This window comes from Muntiacus reevesi, chromosome 2 (assembly GCF_963930625.1).
Source record: "Muntiacus reevesi chromosome 2, mMunRee1.1, whole genome shotgun sequence".
Classification (NCBI taxonomy): Eukaryota; Metazoa; Chordata; class Mammalia; order Artiodactyla; family Cervidae; genus Muntiacus; species Muntiacus reevesi.
In genome coordinates, this window is record NC_089250.1 from 154,827,593 (window position 1) to 154,839,841 (window position 12,249).

The 12,249-nt window shown below is 35.1% G+C and overlaps 1 protein-coding gene across 7 annotated transcripts in view; it reads left to right on the plus strand.

Annotated features, from left to right (window-relative positions):
• VTI1A (vesicle transport through interaction with t-SNAREs 1A) overlaps positions 1–12,249 on the plus strand; it is a 365,873-nt gene that overhangs the window by 76,749 nt on the left and 276,875 nt on the right. For 4 of the 7 annotated variants that reach the window (XM_065923340.1, XM_065923338.1, XM_065923337.1 and 1 more), the window contains exons 4-6: positions 324–401; positions 6,804–6,824; positions 11,631–11,715. In XM_065923340.1, coding sequence (XP_065779412.1) covers positions 324–401; positions 6,804–6,824; positions 11,631–11,715 — 184 coding nt within the window. The remainder of the gene's footprint in view (positions 1–323; positions 402–6,803; positions 6,825–11,630; positions 11,716–12,249) is intronic. The other 3 variants (XM_065923342.1, XM_065923336.1, XM_065923341.1) reach the window with 2 other exon arrangements.

Genomic DNA, 12,249 nt, shown 5'->3' on the forward strand with positions numbered 1-12,249 from the left:
GTATTTTCTTTCAGCTTCGTGGTCTGATCTGAATGACTGCATGGAATAACATATCCGTTCTGATCCGTTTGTCAGTATTAGTAGAGTACTCACACAATGCAGAGTTTTTATCCATTACTGGCATTTGAAAAAACTTATTTAATTTACATTAAACCCCTCAAGTTCAAGAACTTTGCACAACTTTGGTTTGCAGATTTGAGCAAATAGGTTTCCATTAGGGGGCTCTCGAGGTTTGAGATGATGAGTCTTGATACCAATAACGCTTGGAAGCCTTTACTTTCTAACGTTCATCTTGCGCTCTCCCTTTCTGTTTTGTTTTATAGAAAAGGTCACGGATCGCCTACAGTGACGAAGTCCGGAATGAGCTCCTAGGGGATGGCGGGAATTCCTCAGAGAGCCAGGTAGAATGCTAATCAGGAAGGCCCGGTGGGTGGCTGGAGGGTGAAGGAGGTCACGGGCACACTGGGCTCTCCAGCCGCTCTGTGACAGTATTAGCGACAACTCATGTGGAAGCGATACTGTTTAATGCAAAGCTGGAGTCTTAATCAACTTCAAAATGTTTCTTGGAGATCTTACATTTAACCCTTTACCTTGTGATCGCTGTCTGCTATCCTTTAAAAAAATCTTTTCTTCTCTTTTCTTTATTATTTAGTACTTAAGGAATAACTTGAAACACACTGTTTGTGGACAAAGACAAGGTCCTCACCTCCAACACATGTAAAAGGAATAAAAAAAGTACATAATGCAGCTTTGATAATAATGCAGTATAATTAAATCAACACTCACAGCAAAACAAATGAAAGTAAGCTTTCAAAATTCGACTGGGCAGCTCAGGCTCCTATTGTGTACCTTCTTAAAAATACATTCACCAAAATGCAAATTGGAAGCACCAGTGTGGAACTTGGATACTCACACAGAGGTTGTGCTCCTGTCAGGTAATGATAATGATGATGATAATAGTTGTAGGAGTAGTAATGGGAGAAGTCTTTTTGCAGTTTAAGATCCGCATAGGCAATAAAATAAGACACGGTTTCTTCTTCAAGAGGCCTTGCAACTTGGCTGTCAGCGATCACACTGTAGTGTCATGAGTCTAATTAGTGTCCCACTTCTTTCTTTGAATTAATACTGCCGATTTCATTAATTCATGTAGATAATATATATGACTTTAAAAAATGTTTCAAGAACCTCAGAGTAGAGAGGATTTTTAAAAAATGTCTCAAACAGCCCTAGTGACTGATTCTCTTTGACACTTTTAAAGAAAATAAATGATAGGGAACTTCAGAAGCAAGACCTGAACGTGTTTATTAACGTTACTTTGGCAAGTCTAGTAGAAGCCTCTACTCTAAATAAAAATGAACATAAATCATTCATTGGGTAAACAAACATTTTAATAAGCCGCTAAAACATAATATATTGATATGCATTATAAAAACTGCATAATAGTGTTTACCCTTGCAAATAGAGTGTAAATCTATATATGCTGAAACTATAATACTATCCCCTAAATGTGAATATTGTAAACAGGGTTGTTGCTCATGTGATGAAAAGGCCCCCATCCCCCCATCCCCAGAAAGGAAGAATCACTGAGCAGTCCTGTGTTTGTTTTTGGAAAGATCTCAGCTCCTCCACTAGTTGGATGTTATCAGCTTCAGTTCAGACATGTAAACACGTTAAGATTTGACTTGGGATTTCAGCTTCCCTGATTGAAATGTGAGCATAGCTAAGGGAAAAAAAAAAAAAGGAGCACATCAAACACAAAAGCATGATGTGATAAAGGAGTTTTACTCATAATAGATTAAATAATGTGAGGATGAGAGCAAAATTTTTTTTTTCCTATTTTAAGTGAGATTTAGATTTCTCATACCTCTTGAGTGAATTAATCATAGTTTTATTTTCTATCTTTACTGCAAATAAAAGCACTGTCCTTTTTTACAAAAAAAAAAGTGAATGTGTTAAAAAAAAGTGAATCTCCATGTCAGTTCTTTAAAGAGCTATAGATCTTTACCTCATTTGAAACTACTGCCAAATATAGAGGAAATAGAAGAGAAGAGGGTGTTTCTGTCTAACTCAAACTCCTTTATTGTAATGGATGTTGTAGTACTGTGACAGGGATCTTTTTTTTTTTAAAGCATGTTCTCTTCTCTTAATGGACATTTTATGTGCCTAGAACATTTGCCTTACGAACATATAAGGAGAACTTTTTTTTTTTAACGCCTAAAGAAAAATATTCCACAAAAATAGATTGAGTTCATATTTTCTGAATTTTTCAAATTATATTCCTGTCACTTTTAAGTGATAACTCAGAGATTTCCCCTGGACTTGTATAAATCAAGCTTACAAATTCTGAAAGTGCTTGGAGAGCCTGAAGTTTAGTTGTAAGGAGCTGTCACTTCAATAAATAGAGTGTGATAAATTATAGTCATGAGACTGTGGAACTGTTAGATTATTACTTATGTGAACTTTTCAGTCTAAAATTTGAAAGTTCAAAGAGACGACACATAACTTTTAGGATATTTTGTTAGCAAAGTAGCACAATTTCCATATCATAATGAAGCCTTTATGTTTTGTTTTGAGGCTCTTTGTCATAATATAGGAATTAAAATCCCTAAAACTATAGAACACATCCTTAACTTGGAATGGTCACTTGAGAATAACTATTCTGCATCAGTATTCATTCAGACTATGAAATCAAAACAGAAACGTTTTCTTTAAAGGAAGAAAAGATTTGGCTTTTCGTTTTAATTTTTGTAGCTCAGTGGCTGAGAAGATAGCTTTTTCTGGCTAGGATCACCTTGCCACTAAATTAGAGAAGAAAATATTTTCTGCACACAGATAAGTTTATTTTTAACCTAATTATTGAGAAATTGATTTTTCAGAACTTCTTGGACATGTCGTATTTTTAAAAATACAGGGAAAACTTAGAGGTAAAAAATGAGACCAAAGGTGGCAATATTTGTTTAACTAAAATTGGGATATATCTCAGTTTTTTTAAAGAATAGGTCAGAAAAAAAGGATAAATAATTAATAGCAAAGGTTGTAAATAGACAAATGAACTAAGTGCTATCTGTTTAGTTACTTTCAATGTGATGTCCACATCTTCCTTATAGTGACTTTGTAGATTTAGACAAATATGAATGCCTTAGTTCTTATTTCTCAGTCTGCCAATTCATAATCCATTTTTTTAGACATCTAAAACTTGGCTGTTGATACACATAATTATGTTCTTCCAATTAACTATGCAGTATATTAATTTACTCATATATGTAAACATTTTGCCATGATTAGAATTGTTATAATTTCAAAAATTAAGAATTTTCAAATGCATTTTTAATGTTCTCCATACAATACAAATTTTTATTTAATTCCAGATTAATTGCTTTGTATAAATTCACTTCTATTACATCCATTTCATGCAGTCGAGTGTAGCTCATCCTTGATTTACAGAGAAGAGGTAAAATTACCTATTTGGCACATTCAAATATTGTTGGGTCTTTCCATGAACTGTTAGTTTTGTGGGCATTATCATTCTGTTCTTTTAACAAATCAAATTTTCCATTGCATATGACAGCATCTTAATATTTTCAAAGAGCTTGTTCTTGAAATGTAGTGATGCTGTATTTCGAGTGGAAAATTTAATAATTGTTAACTTGATTTAGTTTCTTGAAAACGATTCTTAGGAAAGGGAAAAAAAAAAATTCATACAGAATTAAATCCCTTTCACAGGAGAGTATGATAATGGGACAAATGTTCCAAGCTCCACGTCTGAAACCTAATAGTATCTCAGTTTCCATATGCAAAATTATATTGATCAGTGAATGAACCTGAGTAAAAGAAATTTGAGTAAATCCCAGATAGAAGGTTCAAAAAAATATATAAAGAGTAGGGTTTGTCTAAACGTGAGGAACTTTTTGTGGTAAAGCAATATTCAGCAGATATGATTTGCTTAATTTTTTAATGCGATGTTCTCTTAAGTTCCGATTTGGGCTTGCTGTGCATAAAGTGTGCTAAACTTCAGCTACAGACCAGGGGGTGAAGTCGGTCAATTTAATTCCCGAAGATCTAAAGAAGGTCGGTATCATTTCATATAGCCCTGGCAGAGCGGATCATTACCAGGCACAAATCTGTTCGTTACGTGCTGAGGGTTTATAGCAAAATAAATAGACTGTCATCATAAGTTCAGAAAATTGTGTGTTCGACCCACGATAATGTGTAAAGGGCGTTTAATAGAGTTCAGCATTTATTCGTTATCTATATGCGGACAGAGACGGCAGTCGCGTTATCAGCTTTAAAAAAAAAATATTCGGTGGTTCTGGGGGTCACGTGACGCCCCTCACACACACAGGCGTGCGCGCACGAACCCTCACATGCTCTGCAGTGCAGTTTTGATTTTAGTCACAGCAGAAGGCTTAACCACAAGAGATTCCACTGGTTCAAACCAGCGTAAACCAGATTTTTTCAGCCCACAAAGGAACAGATTACCTCTTGTATCAAATTCTGCACGGGGTGAGGGGGGTGGTTGTGCAGAAATCTTTGTTTCAAAAAAGATGTTGATTATCATAACTCAACATGGTGGCGTGGCACACTTTCATGTCGCCTATGACGGAGCTAGAAACTCGATAAAATGCGAATCGAAAAAATACGAGATCACTACTTTCAGTCTAGTCTAAGCATTGTTAATTTTCAAAAACAGGCCATCTTTTGTTTACTTGAGTGAAAACTCTCAGACTAACTAAAAAAAAAAAAAAAAAAGAAGAAAAAAAAGATAAAGATTAAAACCCCTCCCATTACCTAGCTTAGCTACAAATCCGGTGTAAAGCTTGGATGCAGCCATGCAGCACAAACAAGATAGAACGTTTTTTGTTTGGAACCTATTGAAAAAACAAATGGGTAGCATTTTTAAACACTCATTGATTATGGCAGGGTGGCATGCCCAAATGGTCTCCATTGCTGGAGAGTAGTTTTAAACTTTGGCCCTTTAAGTATCATAGTCAACTAAGAATGGTGCCCCCAGAAAGAAAAAAGAAAAAAAAATAGCTGTGCGATCAATCCCAGATCAGCTTTTTCTGAGAATTAATGTTTGCCCTTTTTCTCCCATGATGTTCTGATAGCAAAGAGAAAGATTCCGATATATGATAGGCCAGGTATTTTAGTTGAGAATTTTGTTTCTTCTAGGGAAGAATTGTGACTTTTCCCCTGAAATGAGATGATTGACTTACACACTCAGTGGTTGCTGAGATAATGATTGTATTAATTACAAGTAATAACAACTTCATATGTGTTTTTGAAAGTAGAAAAACTTTCTTTTTCACTAAATGCAGTGTGAGACCTCATGTAATAGATTCTATACCTTTTTTTTAAAGATTCATAACTGGTTTGAAATCTCATTCTTTTGTACTTGAAATACTTTTCAAATAACAAATGAAATAACAGACTAAGCTGGAATGCATATGGTTTTCCTTGAATTGGAGACAAAAATAGCTTTAAGCTTTGAGAAATCTGGGCTATAGTAAACATGATACTTTTAGAAAGACTTATAGTGAGCAGTTCATGGCACGTTTTTCCCAAAGCAATAGTTTAATTTATTGGCCTGCTTATGTCAAGTGTTATAACAGATGTTACAGATATTTGGATGCTTAAAAATTATCAATTGTAGACCTGAATTGCTGAGGATGTAAGTTTCAGACCTAGAATATGGTTTATAGTCTCATACAACATAGGTTTCGTTCCTATTCATTGTAGAAACTGGAGAACACCTCAACTCTCCCAATATTTGTGGGTTAGAATACAATACTATCACATACACACAGGGAACCAGACATATGGTTATATCTATTTTCTAGTTTCTAAAGAGTAAAACAACTTGTTTTATCTGTAAAATTTAAGACAATTAAATATTCTACAGAGAAAAATCAAAATGTTATCACAGAAGAGTTTGCTAACAGGTAAAGAGTGGCTTGAGGTTTGACTTTGTTGAAAACAAATTGCAGTACAAATGAAGTTAGAGAGTTCATTGCTTTGAAATGACCTGGTTTACAAGATGAAGAAAACTGATAAGTGAAGAAACTTCAAAAATGAAAATTAAAACACCTTGTGATTATAGTAGCCTCTTCAGCAAAACAAAACCCTGGAAATCAACTTTGATAAACACAGTATTGCTAAGGATTGTGAAATATTTTCTGATTTTATGTCCTAAATATTATCTCTCCTGGCATGCTTTATTCCCAATTAAAATAATCTTACTTCCAAAGGTGATCTTGTTACTAGAATGGGTACAAGTATGACTTTAACATACCAGTTTGTTGTTTTAAAATACTTACTGGGACAAAAGCATGAGCTATTAATCATTTTCATTTGGAGGTAAAAATCTGAAAGCAGTTGTCAAGATTCAAAATAGAGAAACATTCTGAAAACTTGTATATACAAAACCTCTTCAGTGGTACATTCTTAGAAGAGAGGAACAGTAAACTTGTTTTCTTTCTTTATAATATAGACTTCTATGAAGTCGTTCCCCTTTATTTCATGATGGTGTCTTAGATGTACTTTAAAAGAGAATTTCACACTATTCTCTTTGTTTAATGTGACAGTGTGAGAAAGTGATCTTTATTCGTTCAAAAAACTCTGCATGTAGTCTATGTTTAGGTTCTTTTAATGTGTTTGTCTGTGATTTTTAAATGCTAAACATGTAAACAGATAAATTGTCAATGTTAATTCTGTATCCTGTCACACAACTGATCTTTCTTTCCTGCCATTTCTTTCCTTTTTATCTTTTTTTTTTTTTTTTTTTTTGTGCATTCATGTTGCAGTTGATAAAATTACGTGAAGAGGTGAGTACTTCCTAGCTTGCTTTTTTTTTTTTTTAATTCTGCTTTTCCCTATAAAATTGAATATCTAAATCTGAAGTAAAACCATTGGGTTCATTTTTCCAGGAAAATCTGCGCATGTTAAAAGCATTTATTATATTGCTAGAAATGTTCTCTGCTATCTTTAAAAAAATACCAAATACACTCTAATCATGCTTATCACAGTGATCATTGTTGTTTTCTTGCTTTGGAAGAAAATTCATATTTTAAAGACCAAAAAAGGGAGGAAAGAGAAAGGAATAGCTTGACGCTATACCCAAGTGTAGTTTTCATGTAGACTGACTTCAGTTTTGTTTTGTTTGTGTTGGTTTCTCAAAGAAGTCAACAGGATTAATCTTTTTTCTGGCATTCTGAATTTACTGAAAACTGTTTTTAAACTAACTTCTTTCCTTCCACCAAAATTCTTAGTTCAACATGAGATACCATGAGCCTATTATCCTTTTGGGGAAACACACATATGTTATAAATACTCTACTAGTCTATGTACGCAGATACCTAAGAATAGCCAAACCTCTCCTCATTGTTAAACACTTTCTTTTTTGTAGGAAACAGCACCCAAGTGAGTTCTTATTTTTCTGAGTTTGCTAGCCTGCTTCATAATACAGCTCCAGACTTTTTTTTTGTGGCCCAGCAAATGTTTATAACAACGTTGATAATTTTATCCCTGTATGCATGAGGGATGCCAAATCATTCTAAATATTTTTTTAAATTAGACCATACTTATCAAATATACTCTGGTACTCTTTTCAGAAATAGAGTAGTCATAGTTTTTCCTTAGTGAGATTGAATTTAGTTACTTTTACATTAGGACATAAAATAATGACCTATATTACAATTTAAAAATTGTCTAATTGCTTATAATAAGCAGAGTACTGTGAATTATTTTCAACTCTAGGTTGACTGTGTTGTTTGTGATTTTTTCCTGGAAGTTTTTTTATTTTTAATTGGTATGTCATCATTCTCTAGGTGATATGAATGCTAATTTAGAGGTTTGTAGAGAGTGGTTTTCAACAACTCTTCTGATTTAAGATGCATTCATGATGTCTTCTCAGTAAAAGTAATAATGATATATAAAAAGAAGGGTGAAAATACACAAAACCCTCACCCTCCAACCTTTTTGTGTTTTTTTTATCTTCCCTGCATGGAAGCAGATGTGTATATTAAACGAATATTATAAATCGTAGTTTTGATGTATAAGATTATTCTTGAGGTGAGTGATATGTCAACATTATTCTTCTGCAAGACAGTCTTCTTGTATGTATTTGCATATGCTCAGGCTTAGGTGAAGATTTGAATTTTCAAATATTAATGCAGCCAACTGTAGACTATGAAGAAAGTACATGAAGCTCTTGGCCCTGAATTTAGCAATGAATATGATTAATAAGCCCTGTGTCTTAGTACCGTCAGCATCATTGACAGAAGATTTAGTTTTAAGCTGAATTGTGTGGACTTAGAAATCTTAATTCTGTAAGCTGAAAATATCACATCTGCAGTTCTTTTAAAATACGTTTCATCATTATTTTATGGCTTTTTAATTCCTTTGCTGTGCCTATAGCAACAGTTTTATCAGTTATGCTGCTGGAATGCATGTTACCAACACTATAATCCGAAATGGAATTGTACTTGGAAGAATTAGATCACTCAACTAACAGAATAATGTACTTTGAAGTATTCTCTTAACAGTCTTTGATATGGATGCAGCATTGATATTTATAGGGTAGGTTACAGTGATGACACTATTGGTATATGGTCTGCTCCAAAGTCATTGTTTCTCAGTCAGGATGCTCAGAGTAATCAAACACTGATTTCCTCCTTGTAGCTATCCTAAGAAGACAAACACTCCTCTGCTTCAAAATAGAATGTTTTCATACTATTTGGAAACAAAATATGCCCCACTCAGTCCTCAAGGTGCTCTTTTGGGGGGCTCTCTTTTTGGGCTCGGTCCTGGAAAACAGAGCATGCTCGGGATCGGGCTGTAGCGCGCAGGGAGCTGAGCCGGTGCTGGCTGTGCCGAGCTCCCCGTTTGAATCCTGCGTCTCCAGCGCTCCACGTTGCGCAGCTCCTCACACAAGTGGAGCTGTGTCTGAAGCTCCAGCACAGCTTCACTTACCTGCTTTGAAAAGGGCTGAGAAGAGGGTGAGAGAATGGGTTTGGGATGGAGTGTGGGGGCAAGTTGAAAGCATCAGCTGCTACTGTACTGTATTTCCTTTCATTTTCAGAGACCAGGGCAATGTACAACTAAGGGAACAATGTAAATAGCACAGCTGTTACAAGAACTTGATTTTAGCTTGACTTAAGTGAAGAGGTTCCAAAATACAAAGTGAGGTCCTGCTGGAAAGCTGCTGGTAAACCGATAGTCCTCTTGTGTGCAGATTTACTCTGATAAAATTGAACTGTCCTGCAGAAGAGTTCCTGACATTATTTAGGAATAGACCTTTTTTTTTTTTTTTTTTAAATAAAAAAGTTCTCTCAGCAGTTTCGCTTTCCATTACAAAGCCATATACTGGATAAGCTAATTTGGCTCCCATTCATAGAATCTCAGAAATGATTCTATGTTTAAATACTTTGTTTCCTACGTTTTTATTATTGTGTAATTAAACTCTCCATTTGCAGTGTTGAACTTTGATTTCTTTAAATCTGCAGTAGCTAAATATTTTCTTTTAGCTTAGGGATTTCACCCAATATGAAAATGAACCAAAATCTTTGATCTGAATTCTGGATTAAAAATCACATTTATTCTTGATGCTATAATGCTGATGTCTTTTTAGAGAATCATCGATTTGAAAAACCAAGTCCTTTGTTAAGTTAGAAAACAATATTCAAAGAAGGGAAGAGCAATTCCCACTCCCAAAACCTTCATGTAGTGAGAATTAGGAATAAGAAAGCTTTTCCTATTCCTAATTTTTGACAAGCTGAGTAAAGTGTTAAATTTATTTAAAAATAGTCATTAATGCCAAACACGTAAAGCTCCCCTTGCTTTTCCTTTTCTCAATTACAGACTTTAGTGATTTTGCATTTTTATGATATATGCTTTCCTTCCTCCCTTTTATTTATTTAGTGCTTTTTTTTTTTTTGGCAGAGGGAGGGGCAGTTTTTCTCTTAATTTCTCCGCTGTATAGTAGACGACTCTATTAATTACTATAGACTGTTGTTGCAGCTTTCCTGACCTTCACATCAGGTCCTATCTCTCTGTTCTAAATGCATTGTTTTAATGATTCTTCCCCCCACTTCCCCCAGCACTCCCCCCCCCAAAAAAAAATTTTTCAAGGAAAGCTTTGATGTGGCTTTAGCTGCCTCCAACGTCTGGCCGCATCTCAGATGTGTCACCTATGCCGGGAGGGAATAAGGAAATCACGTTTTGAATGGTAATGATAACATACTAATCACTTCCTTTCTTTGAAGATGGAAGCGAGATATTCTGGCAGCATCCCTGGCTGCTAGAGCTTGGAGGCACTGGTCTAGGTGTATTAGCTTAAGTGTGCATGTCAATACAGCTTGTATCTCCAAGATCCGTGGGGGCTCATTAGAGCAAGGTGGATCGTTTCGCTCGACAGCCACTCAGATAATATGTGTGGCACCTCCTTTTTTTTTTATTATTAGAAAGCATTTCTTCGATTTTAAATGACATCTGTCAACAACACAAAGTTGGAGTTATGGTTGCATTTTTTTCTTTCTTTTTGACCAGATACCAAAACTGATTTGAGGGGGTAAGGTACTAATTTATACAAATACATGAGTGCGTGTACATGTGCCCAAATATATAGTTACACACATTTTAGTGTTTTTAAGTATCCAGACATACATGCATCAGGACACACATATGGACACACACACACACACAAACACACACTCCCAAGGGCATGCACATATTGCTATCCATTCACAGCCATTATTAGCTTATAAATGTATTTGTCAGTCTGAATATGATCTAGTGTATGATTGTTATGCTTAAAAAGATCAGCCTCAATGTAGAAAAGAAAGTTTAGAAGCTGAGGATTTGGGAAAAATCTTCTAATTTCCACCATCAGACATAATATAAAATAATGTATATTATCATTTTAGTTCTTAGTCTAAAACACTGTGTCAGAAATTCACTTTTAGTATAGTGCCATATATCTGGGAATATTTGGGAATAAATCCACAATTTTGTACATCTGTGTGCATGAGGGAACATATGTCTCTTGTTTCTTAGTGGTTGCCCTGAGTGGTCTTAGAACTAGAATTGCTGTTTAGTATTCTGTCTTAGTAGCATATGTTGTTCTATATGGCATCTTGCTGCACATCGAAAATTAAGGGGCATTCTTTAAGAATAAAATTTTCATTTAAAATTTCTTTAGGAATCAAAGGAACTAGTGAATTATTTTTTTTTTCATGATTGCATTTTATAAGAAATAAATACAAAATAGGGATCATTGATCCATGCAAATAACTCGTAAAGCTACTTCTGCTGCAGCAGGAAAGATCCAGTTGGTTCTGGTCGTCATACACTTCTCAGTGTTTTGGAGCAAGATTCACTGTGGCCACGTACAACATGAGTCTGCCTTTTAAAACAAAACAAAGCAAAAAATGGATGGTCCATACACAATTGATTGAAAATCGGTTCATTGTAGTGGTTTGTATAAAGAAAGATTTGCTAAAAATTATCTATAATAGGTTGTGATCCGCCCTCCCCCCAAAATGTTAGGGCATACAACGGCATTATTTTTTTAAGGCAAAAAAAAAGAACATTGTAGACGGCCGTGTGATTTTTTTCCCCCTTTTCCTTTTCAGAGGGCACATCTGCTCGATAACACAGAAAGGCTGGAAAGGTCATCCCGGAGACTAGAGGCTGGGTACCAAATAGCGGTGGAAACCGGTAAGGATTCTGAGAGTGAGCAAATTGTCTTGCTTATGCACAGCAGTCTTCACAGCACATGACATTTCAGGGAAACTTCAAAGGAGTAGCAGAGACAGCAGCCCGAGATGTGGTTTACATATTGGGGAGACAATTGGGAGCTTATTTGCGCTTATCTTTTTTCAAGTTAAAAGGCATGACATCTACTGAAAACAGTTCCTGAGGTTTAAAAGTATACATCTGAAAAGAGATGGAATACTTTGTCTAAATTCTACATTTGTCTTAATATGCGGTTACATGTTGTCAGTTTACCCACCCGCAATGATTGCTAGCACACAGCGCTGTCTCTAGTTGTTTGCTCCTTTGCGATTATTCACATATGTAAAAATTAACATTTTAATCAGTCTAAATGATGTGAACTTGGGGCAAAGAAGTACCAACATCAAGTTTACAGTACTTGTTTGTCCCAGTGGAAATGATTAGGAAGTCGTTAGGAAATGATTCCTAATGGTCTTGTTTTTATTGTTCTTCCAAATCATGAGCAGAGCCTGTAAT